We start from the raw sequence: 14600 nt of genomic DNA on the forward strand, positions 1-14600 counted from the left end.
CAGGCATAGGAAGGGCAGCGTGCCCCTAGGACTTGCCGCCTGTGCTCAAGGGCTCCCCCAGCAGGCGTAGGAAGGGCAGCGTGCCCCTAGGACTTGCCGCCCCTGCTCAAGGGCTCCCCCAGCAGGCGTAGGAAGGGCGGCGTGCCCCTAGGACTTGCCGCCCCTGCTCAAGGGCTCCCGGAGGCCCTCCCCTATCCAGACACCACTGAGCCTTGGCCCTTCTGGCCTTCGCTTCCATCTGATTTCTGTTCCAGAGTCACACACTTAGTTATCTTGCCCCTGCACCGGCATTTCACCTCTTCATAAAAGCTCAGATGCCATTTTTTGTATGTGAATCAAAGACTGAAGTGACAATGGGCGGAACGACACCATTCTGGCCCCCACAGTCCTCTATGGGTGCGGCGTGGTCACATGACCATGATGTTTGTTTCCCAGTTCTGCAGATCCTGCCAGGAGGCCAAAGCATAAACAGTTCCCTCAGCAGCCAGCTCTGACACAGTCAGAAGACCTTGAAGGATGTAAGGGAATTCTTTGTACTCTGAAACATTTTGCAAGTCTGAAATTATTTCAAAACAGAATGCCAAAAACTCACTTTGGGGGAGATTTACTTTTGTATAAAATGGAAGACTGCACGGATCTTGTGTATCTCACTATTTCTGTCAATTCTACACCAAGTGTGGCCGGCTGAGGTACTGAGATGCAGTAACCCATCGTGTCTCACAGACAGTTGGTTAAGGGGCACGTTCTTGAGGTCTAAATAGTGCTTCCAACAACCAGTGTAAGTTTGTCAAGTTATCTGAGAACGCTCTACTGTCCAAAGGCGGGTTTTGCTGTTGGAAGAAGTGGGTTGAGGCCTGATCCGTTACTTGAGCTCCTCAGCAGGGAAGAGGCCCCAGCCTGCAGGCACTCGTGGCTCCAGGAGGCCCTCTGGATTCTCAGGTGTGGAATGCAGCCCGCTGGACACCTCTGCTCACATCAGCAGTGATGGGAAGGAGCAAGCGCTGCCCATCCATTAAGCAAAGAAACCACAAATCCATGTTCTCTGGAAATAAAATTTTTATTGTTCCAACTAAAATGCAAACCCATCATTTATATGGCATGTTGGAAAACTGTGTACAGTTTGACAGTTCTGTGAGGTCACAGAAGACCCTGAGACGCGCCCCCCTCCCCACCCTGTCATGCATCCACGTATACACACACCTGAAAAGGTATTATACCAAAACACCTCGCTTTTTTGTTTGTTTTTATTTTTGTAAAAATGGTTTATTTCATGGCCATTGTAAAAAATAATGACCTTCTGAGTAAATATTGGCTTAAGGCATATAGCAGAGCAGCTCGCTACTTCTCTAACATACATGTAACAAGATGGAGAGCCATCTGTTTTCGAAGGATAGGAGGTTAAACCAGTATATCCATTTTGAAATGCTACTATATATACACACCCAACCTACTACATACATATACAGGACTTCAAAAACAAACAAACAAGCCCAACTCAAAAATGCTTACAGCCTGGAACCTCAGCCATATCCACACCTCAACAAGGCTCTGCGGGCGATGCCTCAAATGTTCCCACCACAGAATTTCTCTGCACGGGCTCCTAACACAGGAAAGGCAAAATGTGAAAATGCTGGCAAAAGAGCAGCTCATGAGCTACAGCTGCCTTTTTATCTTGTTTAAAAAGCCACTTAATGTGGAGGTCTTAAGTTCCCCTCGCAGGAAGAGTCATGAGCACCATCAGTCCCCAGGGCTCAAGGGCAGGGGCAGACACGCTCTTTCAACAAGGCCCTCCCAACTGAGACAGCAGCCGGCTGACTCCAAGGGACCACCATCATCCGAGTTGCTTCAAGTGTGGTTTCCGACAGTTGCCTTGGTTCCAAATCACAGTCTTCACAAGAAGAGTGTGAACTTGGGATAGTGGAGGCTGATCCCAAAGGTGTGTGTACAGGGAACCCTGCTTGCTAAACGTCCAGAGCGTGTGGTGTGACTATGGCTTCCCATCTCCTTGGAATGTCTGAGTTACAGTGGGACCCAGCTGGACCAGGACAGGCCGGGCCTCACGAGGAAGTCACCAGAGTGTCATGCCAGGAAGTGGACAAGTATCTGTTACTGGAAAACATCCCTCCAGTGCTGAACGGCGAGTACGAGTAGTTCAACACAGTCTTGGGAACCACAGCCACGTAATGATCTGATCATGCAAGGGTAGACTGGACTTATACACGACGGCGCTTTAGTAAGCAGAGATCTAAGTATTTTCAAGACGTGGTATTTGATCAGGACACAAGAAGACCAAACATGCATTCTAATACACACAGGGAAAGTGGTGATTGAGAACAAGGTTCTAGCAGGTAAGACCGGGGAGGAGAATAACTAGGCAGTCATCTCCCATCATGTATGTTAAATACCCAAGTGTCTGTTATATATTACCCCACTGCTCTATACACATATGCCAAACTCCTCTCACGTTACCCACAGTGTCACGAAAGAACCACTGCTCACAGCCGTCCTCCTTCCTAGTACTGGTCTGATGCAGCAGGCTCATGGCAAAGTCCTATGTGCCCAGCACTTCCTGAGGGTTTATTATTGTACTTTTTGAGAAAGCCTTTGATGCAAGGCTAACATCAAAAATTGTAATACATTATTGGTTTAAGAAAATGCTAGTGCATTATGGACACCTCTGGGGAAAAAATAAAAAAATAAATATAGAGTGGAGAGGCTCATGACACACAGTCTCCGTGGAGGTCTGCCGGGAATGTTGTGTGCCACCCGCCCGAGCTTGCACAGGCCACCTTTCCCCAGCGCCACCAGCATGGCACTGTCTTTTGCTCTCCTCAAAACCTGGGTTGTGGATTTGGTACTCAAAGAAGGGAGGGAGAAAAGTAAAAGGAAAACGGTAAGACCAACAGCTGGGGAGGGCAGTTTTAATGCAGAGCAAATGTCCACCAGGGTCACGCTGGCTACCCTGTGTGTCGGCCCTTACCTACCACGGCATGCCTGATAGTCGGGTGCGGGCTCTGTGAGCAGAGGCGGGCAGCAGGGTGGAGGTGGGTCAGATTATGTGTTGTTGTTGAACAGGAACTGGAATGAAACCAAACATTTTCAGTTGAGCCCAGACCCACCTTGCAGAGCTGCAGACTTGGCACTACCCCTAAGGTGATTTTTTTTTATGATAGCTGCCCACCCCTTCCAAAAATCACCCCTAAGGAAAGCTGTGTGTCACTAAACCATCTGATGCACTCAAAGATGGTTGCCTCAAAAGAAGTAAAATTTTTAAATGATAAAAGAGTCTTATGAGGTGATTTCCATGACCAAGTTTGAAGCCAACCCTCTCTTCCCCTTACTCTAATAGCAACACACTTGTCAGGTGTGGACTTCTACTGAAATGGCAGTTGTAGTCCAAATCAAGTGGAAATCGCTCCTTCTGGATATCAACGGCAGGGCGAAAAGCCAGGGGCTACTCTGTGGTGACCTCTGACCCCGAGGCAGGGGGCCTGAGGAACCCCACTTGGGAGGATGGGTGTTAAGGGCAGGACATGAGCAAGATGGCTGTAACAAGAAGGGATGGATGGAAAATGAACGACGGAAAACCAGTGGGGACACCCTGAGCAAAAGCACAAGCCGGGTTTTGTTTTTTAAAGATGTCTTTTGTTGTTTAACTTCTTAAAACGGGAAAGCCAGGGGGACTGTCCAAGCTCAGTGTGTGAGCACAGCAGAGGAAGTGACTGAGCAGGACAGCGCCCTAAAGCCTCAAACTCTCTTCTCCAGAGGACTCCACAGTCCTCAGAGGGTGGGAGTCTTTCCCTGGGAAATCAAATAGAAATTGTCTATCAGGTTATATCACCTAAGGGTACAACAAAGTTTTTTAAGTGCCCAGACCTTTTTTTTTCTTCCAGAAATAATAAAAAGCTAGCTGCTTTTTTATAAAGATTAAAAACAACAATGTGTTGTAATTCTATTTTTTTTTTCAAAAACAAATTAAAAAAAAAAAAAAGAAAGAGAGAGAGAAAGAGATGTATTTGGCATTTTCTCTACTTACTCCTGAATAGGTTAAGGCCCTGAGATTAGATGCTTGTATTCTTGGGACCACAGGGCTCCTTAAAACCCCAGTGCATCATTCCTCACTTCTCTCTTGTTAGCCCTTCACAGTTCCAGACTTTAAACCTTTGATCTGTTTCTTCTGAGACTGGCTCAGATCCTTCCACAGCACTGAATGCTAATGCCAGGCTGTTGGCCAGTGCCTTCTGTATACGCGGTCTTGCCAGCACGTCCATCAGTGAAAACATACCCTGTAGCAGAGGTACGCGCCAGCCGTGAGGACCGTGGCCATGCACATGTTGACCAGAAAGGGTTTCCAGTGAGTCAGCGCCTGTTCCTGCTCCTCCTTGGGTGGCGACGGCTCTCCCTGGGTAGGGTCGGCCCCTAAGACCCGCCTTCTGACTTCAGTGTCTTGACTCATGCTGAAGAATAAGGGGGGCAGAGATGGGTTACTCACTCTGGGGAGAACAACTGCAAAGATGCCATTATTATGAGGGGGAAACCGAGGAAAAAATGAGCCGCATCTATTTAGATTTAGTAATGCTGACATGGGTCTGAGCCCTCTTGTCACTGCCTCCCTAGGGTAGGGCTCTGGAGACCTATGGACTCCTTCATGATGGAGGCTGGGAAAGGGTCTGAGAAGAAATACAGCCACTGGTATTAAGACAGGGCCAACTTTGCCCTGGGGTCTGCTGCACAACGTGTCCCTTCAGATCAGGGAAGGCGATGGTGTGGCCCACATGCTTTCACACCCTGCCCAGGCACCCTGATGGGTGCTGACCCATGGGGCCTTTGTCACTGCTGACATGAAGACAACACTCGTTCCTGCTGACCCTCTGCCTACCATCCCAGGCTGGAATCCCCAGCACCAATCCAACCCCGTCAGGACCCTTCTCCAAGGTCCGTGTGCAGTCTGCTGGCTGCCTTCCTGGACGGGAGCCAGTGACCGAGGGCAGACAATGTGCAGAGTTCTCGCTCCAAGGCAGTCTCAGGAGAGGCCAGCAGGTGCTCATGGCCCATGAGGAGCCAGGACCTTTGTCTCTGCTCTGGGCCTTTACCTTCCCACCCTTGCCTCCTTCAAGGAGGCCCCGGCCACAGGAAGTCTGGCCTCTCACGTGCATCCATGGCCTTCCTACCCCAGCAGCATCTATCTCGTGCCTGGCAAAACCACCTCAGCCACCATCTGCCCAGGAGACAGGAGGAAGCTGCAGGGAGCACTTGGTTTTCAGCGCCCACCCTGCCAGGCGCTGCTGCAGTGCTGGGGTCTATGGGCACATGGGTTCCCACTGAGGCCCAGGAGCACTAATGTTCTTGGTACAACTCCATTTTTTTCTGGAACTCTCTGGATTTTTGCTTCCCAAATCCACACTTCCCTATACACCACCTTCACACACAGAGTGTGAAAAGCACTGCCCTCTCCACAAGTCTCAATGAATAGAAAAAATAGAACACATGACACAAATGTGACACAAGTAATTTTCAGCCTGTTTCTCTCACTCTTGGCCCTCTGGATGGAACACAATGGCCCACCCTGAGGATGTCAACAGAGGCCCTGGGAAGCTGCACAGCACCTCTGAGGGACAGTCAATGAGCTGCTGTTCAGCACATCACATGGCACTTGCTCTGGAGGCCCCAGTGGACACGTTTCTCTCCAGAATTATTACAGATGACACCACAACAAACACCTCTTCCAGGACATCTCTTTGCACACTTGTTTGAGAACTGCTGTAGGCTCGTTTTCTAGACATATACAGATACCGGGTCAAAATGTGCACTCGCTCATCTTAAACTGCCTGCCAAAACACAGGTCCCAAGGGCACTGCCCCCACAGTTTCAGGCTGGAGCTAACTCTGATTCATTCTGCAAGCTTCCCCCAGTGCCACCTCCTGTAGGCAGCCTTCCTTGACCCCTGGGGAAGGCTGAGTGTCTCTTCTATAAGGGAGGCCATCTCAGTGTGTACCTCCATCACTGACCACAGGCTCCTACAACAATTTTCTGTCCCCTTCACAACGACAGGGTCTAGAACATAGACGAGGAGCTGTATTTTAGTTATCTCAGTATTTTACATACATCAATAGGTGCTGGATAATCTTCATTAAACTGTAAGGATAAGGAAGCAAAACAGCAATCTACTTGGTCAAGATTACACAAAAAGGTTAAGTTACCAAAAGGACCATTTTTGAGGCTAAAGGTTCATAGGCAAGCCTGGACATCCCATTTCTGAACTATCTGGAAGCCTGGGAGAAGGCACTGTCATCTCTGGGCAGAAAGACTCCCAGGGCTCTGAACCCCTGATTCCAATGAGCACCACAAGGTGGTGCTAGAAGCCAACTGAAGCTACTCACTTCCCAGGGCCAACCTGTGGCTCAGTACCTGGACTCCTCCAGCCTAGGCAGAAGCAGGAGGCCCCATTCCCCAAGGACATAGAAGCACTGTGTGCCAGCAGGAGGCTGTATCCACCCACAGGGTTTCAATATCAACATGTGTTTCTGGAACAGGTCATTTCTTCTCACCCCCAATAAGCCAAGCCCCTCTCACATTACCTTTCCGTGCTGCAGGGGACACTTAAAGGAGTTCTGGTTTCTTCCTGGATGGGGCCATCTTCTTTATCCTCCTCGGACTCATCCTTTACCCACTGATGGTTTGGGAAGAACTCCTTGCATTTCCCATTGTGTGGCTCCAGGATTCGTTTGGGTGGCCGGGGTGGGGGAGGGACATGCTCAGGTGGGGGCTCCAGGTCCTCATGGGAGAGCTCCTTCCACTGCTCCTAGAAAAAGCAGCAAGAGGATTCTCATTAGCGTTCATGACTGACTGCTCTGTCTGGAAATAGGGCCCATTTCAGCAAACAGAAGTGACAGCTCGGTGAGGGGCTGGCTCTCTCTGATTCTTGGGTCTCCAGACATACACTTTCAAATCTTTTGAAAATAAACTATTCTTCCTATTAATGTTCTCTGTGTGAACTTTTTTTTTTAAGTGAGAGGAGGGGAGATAGTGAGACAGACTCTTGCATGTTCCTCAACTGGGATCCACCCAGCAACTCCTGTGTGGGGCTAATGCTCGAATCAACTGAGCTATTTTTAGTGCCTGAGGCTGACGTGCTCAGACCAATCAAGCTATCTTCAGCATCCAGGGCCAATGCTCGAACCAATCCAGCCACTGGCTGCAGGAGGAGAAGAGGGAGAGAAGAGGGAAAGAACAGAGTAAGGAGAGGGAGAGGGGAGAGAAGCAGATAGCTGCTTCTCTTCTGTGCTCTGACCGGAAGTCAAACCTGAGATGTCTATACAGGCTGACACTATCCACTGAGCAAACCGGCCAGGGCCTATGTGAGCTCTTCAAAGGCAGCAACTGGAACCCAGTGAACACTTCCACAACTTTCTCACTATTTAAACATAATGGGGAGCTATTTGTTCTGGCACATATACTGTTTGAGTATTTAAACTGACAGTCCCCTTCTTCAGAGACAAAGATAGGAAATCAATACACCTGGATGAAAGCAAAAGCAATGCGGACCTGCACTGAAGAGTCTCCCATGATGAATTTGGCACCTTCAATCACAGCTAGGTAGGAGAAACGGAGTTGGTCTGCTGTCTGGATCAGTCCCATCCGAAATTTCCTCATTTCTAACAGAACTTTCTTGATATCAACAGAAGAAGGGTCTTTCCTTTTGTCCATCTGAAAGCCAGAAGGGAGACACAATTCAGCCAGCCCTGATCTCTAGGGCCCATGCAGGAAAAATCACAGCAGGGAAGGCTGAATTCTAGAAAATGTGAGCCACGGCAACAAAACTGGGACCATGTGAGCACAAGGGAAAGAACGAGAAACAAGGAGATTCTTTTGATCTTCTTGGATTTCACTTTAAAATTAAGAACATGCTTTTGAACTAAGCTATTTAGGGTAAAGCTATTTTTATGGAAGAGAAGGTTTTCAAAAGTGAAGATCAAAGCTTGTTTACTGCAGACACAATACCAGAGAAGCTGTGGCCAGGCCAGAATAGAGGTTTACTTGTCCCTTCTCTTCCCAGGGTCTTCAAAGGCTTCCTTACCAGCAAGAGACAGGTGTCAGCAAGGCAGAAGGTCCCCGACCTGCCGATGCCAGCGCTGCAGTGCACCACAATGGGGCCGTGCTCCCGGTTAAGTGACCCTGACTCGCGGACTTTGAAAAGAAAGTTCAGGAATGAGGCTGGTGATTCAGGGACTCCAAAGTCAGGCCATGTGGTATAGTGGAAATGCAGGATCTCTCGAGTTTCTTTAGACTGAAAGAGAAAATACTGATGACGATTCCAAGAGAATTATTTGTACAGAAGTCACAAATTCAGCCCTGGCCAGTTGGCTCAGTGGTAGAGCATTGGCCCAGTGTATGGAAGTCCTGGGTTCAATTCCTGGTCAGGCATCACACTGGAGAAGTGACCATCTGCTTCTCCATCCTTCCTCCTTCTCTCTCTTTCTCCTCTTCCTGCAGCTGTGGCTCAAATGGTTCAAGCAAGTTGGCCCTGGGCACTGAGGATGGCTCCATGTCCACCCCAGGTGCTAAAAACAGTTTGGTTGCCGAGCAATGGAGCAGCCACCCCAGATGGGCCAAGCATTGCCCAGTAGGGAGCTTGCCAGGTAGATCCTGGTTGGGGCACATGCAAGGGGAGCTTGTTTGCCTCCCTGCTTCTCAATAAAATAAAAAAAGTCACAAATTCCAAGTAAGCACGAAATGCTTTTCTATCTATTCACTCTAACAATAGTTTTAATTCTCAGACTTTCTCTTAGGGGCCATGTACCTCCAGTCCACAAATGCCAAGCACTAAGGTACTGGGCCATGTGCCCAGCAATGGACTGCAGGCTGCTCCTACTTTGACTTCACTTCCTTTAGGATGGAACAGTCTCACCCACCTCTTTTCTCCAATGTCCCTCCCACCTCTGCTGTCTTCATGGTTACAACTGATTTCTCTCTGACCCACAACAATGCCACACTGCCACCCATAGTAACTGTGTCATGAAGCAGCACAAGGTTTCATATGAAAGTGAAAATGTGAACTGCATGTGTGTGGCATTAGCTCTAGGTAACAGGGCTTTACAGGACTATCTGGATGTCTCAGAGGATCATCATTTTAAAGAAGGAACCAACTCAGTCTACAAAGACTAGAACCACATGTGGCTCAATATCCAGCTGAACAGATGGTCCTGAGCATTTACTTCATTTTTGTGCTGAGCACTTTAGGTCACTAATTCTCACCCCAACCCTTCTAGGCATGTATTCCTATTATTCCCATTTTCCAAATTAGGAGACTGAAGCTCAAAGGCCAACCCTCCATAAGTGGGGGAAACAGGAGTTTTGATCTAAGTTTCCTTTGACTCCAGAGCCCATGTTTAGAACCTGTTGCAATAACTTTTGAAAGGAAGCCCCTGGCCTGTGTCCCCAAGCGTGTCTCCCCCAGCCCAGTCTGCTGCCACGGAAACAGACAGGAATGGCCTCTGGTGATGCTTCCAGTTCTGCTCCTTCCACTGAGCCTAAGAGAACCCACACCTGGTCTCCAGAAGCAACAATCAAAATGCAATTCTCACTGGCAACAGAGCACTTGAGAGCTTTATTAAGCTAAAAGCACACAGTAAATGGGAACCAGGCACTGAATGGGCAAGTCAGGCCTGCAAGCCTTGCTAAAGTGGGTACAGGAAGGTTTAAAGGAACCTTGCCAGTCTTCAGGGTCTCCTACTAAGCTGTGCCAAGAGCCATGGCAGTGTCTAGGTCACCTGGAAAGCAGCTGATAGAGAAAGGCTTCAGGCCAGAGACCTGCTTACCAACACTGTACTCCTTCATTTGGCAAATGTCCACAATGTGCCTGCCATTGTGCCAGCCACCGTGCCAGGCATCATGAGGTAAAGACAGCAGCACCCTTGCCCTCCCAGAGCTTACGCTTAGTTATAACAATGTTCCCTAACCCTAGTGTGATGAAAACGGGTGAAGACCTACCATACACCAATGACCTAGAATCAGAAAAGACTACCCACATTTCACCCCATACCAGCTATTACATACACTGAGAGAAATCTGCCTGTGACATTAGAGTAATTTATAGACTCATACTAAGCAATTCCATTCTTTCCTCTCCGGAAAATGATCTCCTGTTACTTTAATGGCTTTAAAGAGAAATGCCTCTTCTATATTTTAGGGAGGGAAAGCACTTAAAAATATATTTTAAAAACTGAGTAAGAAGAAAACATGCCAAAAGTGAGTTCTTTCTTTTGAGCCTGAAGACAGTGTGGGTTTTCTCTTGTTTATACCCTCCTCACACCTGCCCACATTTCCCAGGGAATTCACTGTAGATCTGTGCTTGAACAAATATACGTGTCTGAGAACTGACTTTTTAAAAAACAAAGTAGCTCAGTTGGTTACAGCACTGACCTGATGCACCAAGGTTGTGGGTTTGATCCCTGGTCATGTCACATACAAGAATCAACAAATGAGTGCATGGATAAATGGAACAACAAATTGATGTTTCTCTCTCTCCCATCAACCCCCTCCCCATATCAATAAAAAATAACATAAAATAAAATAAAATAAAAACGTTCTGTTAGAGCAAACAGATCCTCCTAACAACAACATCAAGGTTTCCAAGCCACTGCAGTTGCTGTGCTACCCAGACAGCACAGGCTTTTTCTGCTTGGTCGGAATTCCATTTTCCTCAACAAGCAGGAGAAATACTCTCAAGAGTTTACCAGAAGTCACTCTTAATATGTCAGGCTTGCAAATGCTAAAAAGCATTTTAAAAAGTCTACTACATAATCCTCTAGGCACATTCCAACCCGCTGCCAAGATTATTCCTGAAAATCCTCCATCAAACCCCTCCATAAATCAGTCTGAGAGCCTCAGTGCATAGCTAGGGCAGGGCTCACAGCTCATGCTATCACAGAGGGAGGAGAGAGAGAGCACTCAGATAAGCCACACTGCTGCATTCCTCAAAGGCCATGTAATTTTAACCTGTTCTCTACTTCTCAGTAACCTGTGCTAAGTTCTAGATCTTTAACTATTAATTCAACAGCAGGAGTCATGATGACAGTAAGCACCTGAGCTGCAAATGTAACCCAGAAACCAATCCTGCTCTTCAACACCGCCCCACACAGCCCAAACCATGTGATTACCACCCCCACCTTTACTTCAGACTGGCCATCTGTCCTGCTCCTTGAATGATCACACGTGACGTCAACCCCACCGCACAGCTAACCCTCCCTGAGCACATACTCTGGGCCTGGTGCTGCTCTAACACTTCACATCTATGCCCCTCTCCCAACCTGACAGAAGAGGAAACCGAGACACAGTGAGCTGTATGCCCCTTACCTAGAGGCTGACAATTTGATATGGGAGGCCAGGATCAACCCCAGGTACTCTAGTTCCAGAAGGTAGTGGCTAACCATGATGATGACGGTGTCCCCAGGAGCTGCCTTGAGCTATGGGCTCCTGAGAGAGACGGCTCTAGCTGAGCGAGTCAGAATCCTTAGGGGCAGGACCTTCCACGATGTTGCTTCTTACCTTCTTAGTACCTTGCCATGTTTTGGCACCATCTTTTAATAACAGTCAGCAGTTGGTGTTATCAATTCTCCCCACAACAAATAAACCTAAGACCTCACCTAGAAAACTTGCCCTGGCTATGAAACTGGGCTCAGCCCTGGAAGGACCCTTCCCCTTCACTTCAGAAGAAAGAGACTGCAGACAATGAAAGAAGGCAGCGTGCTCTGCTGATGTTTACCTTGCACGCTGTCCCTCCAATCCCAATGCAGTTGCAAAGGCAGTAACTGGTAAGTTTAGATTAGAAATTCCCTTCTACTAAGAACTGGTGTTATCAGGTGTTAAACTTTAGAGAAAGAGCTCTGTGGGAAAGGAGGTATCTAAGACCACCTCCTTTGCCACCCAGGAACCCCTTGTCACCTGGTAAGTAAGCAGGTAAGCTCTGTTCGTCAGCTGGTAAGTAAGCAAGTAAGCTCTGCTCACCATAGTGCCAAAACCACATCTTGCTCAGAGTATACAAAACCCAGAAAAAAACCAGCATTAGGTAATATCATCCCATGGGAAAGGACACCTCAACCAGTGACTATCTGAAATACTTAAGTGCATACCATACTTACTGTAAGGTTTTCCAATTCTAGTTGCCGTACTGTATAGTATGACTTAATATCTTCAGAGATTAATGTTAATTTCAAATTTGTATCTTCAAAGATCATTTCTTTTTCTTCTTTTTGTGGCCAGTACTGTGCACATTTTAACTAGGGGAGAAAATAACAGTGAATTATTGTGGGCAGTTGACTGTTTCCCTATGACAGAAGGTTCGAAGTACATTCCATAAGCTTTATGATAACTCAAGGGCCTGAGGTTTCCTGACCTTGGAAGTCACCATCAGTAAAACCTACCTTCCCTTTGGGGAAATGGGGAATGGCCTGTGAAGCTCTAGCCAGGGTGACTTGTGCAGATAGGGCACATACTTCCAAACCCAGAAGCTCCCTGGTAATTCATACAATGAGAGTTTCAGGAGTCAGATCCTCTTTTTCCTTGCCACTGACGAGGGGAAGCCATATTGCACAAAAGGCTTAGCCTCTCACAAAGTACTTTATGTAGCCATCTCAAAGACTGCCACAAATCTGATCAGTGCTGCTGGCATAATGCAGACTCTTTACCCTATGGAAAATAACAGGTGAACTGAAAACATGGCTAGGAGAGACTCTGTGTGAAACACTCAGAAAGGTTGAAGGACTGTTATTGAGTGAAAACTATTTAACAAATGCTTTGAGAAGGGCTCCACCAAGGCTTGGGATCACCTACTACCTCGTCCCACCCTTTCATTCTCATTTGGTTCAGTTCAGAAAAACATTTTTGATGTTCTAGTTTAATAATTTCAGAAACTACTTGACAGTCTTGATTTAAATGTAACATTAACTTTTTTTTTAAAGGAAGCAAACTTCCAGAAATTTGGTTTAGAGTCTAAGAATAATAATTTGACTCCAGTTTTATAGCATACTTTGCTTGTGCTAAATTTCCACACCAGTTACCTACCATTTCTGCTTGCTGATGACTGTTCTGGACAAAAACAGTCAGTGGACAGGGGTTAAGCTGCAAGGTCTATAAGCCAGAAGGACCGACAATATGCCTAGGCAGAGGGAACCTCAATGATGTTATGGCTTCCATAGAATGAAATTTCAGTGTGTGTAAATAGCTCCTTGGGAAATGGTACAAATTCAGGACACTGGTAATTCAACATGCATTCATATAAGTCAACACCTCCCCCAAGGTAAAGGATGATTTTGTCTGAAATGCCAGGACAGACTGTTCATGCCCAGCAGTGACAAGGTGGCTTGAGGGAAGTGCTGAGGAGGAAATGCTATAGAAGTGCCACGGGAATTCAGAAGAGGTACATGTCTCAGGCTGGCTGGGGTTACAGGAAAGAGATCAGAGAAGTGGGATGGAAGAAGCAGGCCTGACAGAGGCATGTTTGGAAGAATGTCTAGGACTTCCTACGCTGACTACAAAGAAGCCTGTCTCAGAAGAGCAGGGGGAGATGGGGCCAGTGGAGGCACAGAGCACGGCGACTCTTGGCAGCAGGCCCGGGAACCCGCAGCATCACCTGAGCAATGAGAAGCCAGAAGGTTCCTGAGGAGGTGAACACAGAACCACAAATGCCCATCAATCCTGCTCTGCTGAATCTGCGCACTATCCAAAACCAAAACAGAAACAAATCAAGAAACACCAGCATGTGATGTCAATGCAACATCAAACACCAGGCCCCAAAGAGAAGGCTAATAGGGCTTTCTAAGGAGTCTGGACACAGGCTTGTTTGAAAGTCTTGGCCAATTTCACCCACGTCACCCCACCCCCCCCCCCCAATGATGATGAGCAACCAAAGAACAAACCTCTGGAATAGGGCCAATCTGTCAGCATGGAGGTAATTCTGCCACTCAGGACACAGAGCATTAACAACATGGCGAGGTTCCATGCTTAGCCAAAGTAGGTGGGGCAGCTGAAAGCAAGACTTTAGAAGACCTTTAAAGGATGCATTTTATTCCCACACTTCAAATAATTAGACCTGTGTAATTCCTTAAGACCCCAGGAACAAAGAGACTGCCACGGTAGGTTCAGAACCATGTATGCAGGCATGGGCACTCGACGTGGTAGTTAGAGAGAGCATGGGGCAGAGAAGCAGACACAGAGAATGGCCAGTCACCACTGAGGAAGGAGGCAATGCTGTCATGTCTTGTGGGCAGGGAAGATGAGTTTTTTAAATTCCACCTTCACACAGCAAGCACTAATTTTCAAAACCTAATAAATCTCTGTAGTCCGGGTAAAGACCACGATTTTGGAACACTACAATGGAGGAATTCTGGCAACACTGTCAATCAACTGATGTTTAGTTTTGAGAACTTTTAGGCATCTATAGTAACATGCCACACTTTGCACTGCCATTTCCTGTAGAATTTTTTGTTTTAAACGAATAAAACAAACAACAAAAAAAGCAAAAGTTCACTACTTCCTGTTACCCTATTAAATTGATACATACTGACCCAGAAGGAGATTTAAATAGAAAGCAGTCCTTTACC

General features: G+C 47.2%; 1 protein-coding gene across 2 annotated transcripts in view; it reads right to left on the reverse strand.

Annotated features, from left to right (window-relative positions):
- Positions 1-1038: 1038 nt before the first annotated feature.
- PTPN1 (protein tyrosine phosphatase non-receptor type 1) overlaps positions 1039-14600 on the reverse strand; it is a 63452-nt gene continuing 49890 nt past the window's right edge. For both annotated transcript variants that reach the window (XM_066234663.1, XM_066234664.1), the window contains exons 5-10: positions 12141-12278; positions 8078-8287; positions 7546-7707; positions 6579-6802; positions 4286-4457; positions 1039-3078 (exon numbers count right to left, since the gene is read on the reverse strand). In XM_066234663.1, the coding sequence (XP_066090760.1) occupies positions 3055-3078; positions 4286-4457; positions 6579-6802; positions 7546-7707; positions 8078-8287; positions 12141-12278 (930 nt within the window). In that variant the 3' untranslated portion in view covers positions 1039-3054. The remainder of the gene's footprint in view (positions 3079-4285; positions 4458-6578; positions 6803-7545; positions 7708-8077; positions 8288-12140; positions 12279-14600) is intronic.

This window comes from Saccopteryx bilineata, chromosome 6, assembly GCF_036850765.1.
Source record: "Saccopteryx bilineata isolate mSacBil1 chromosome 6, mSacBil1_pri_phased_curated, whole genome shotgun sequence".
In the NCBI taxonomy this organism is placed as follows: domain Eukaryota; kingdom Metazoa; phylum Chordata; class Mammalia; order Chiroptera; family Emballonuridae; genus Saccopteryx; species Saccopteryx bilineata.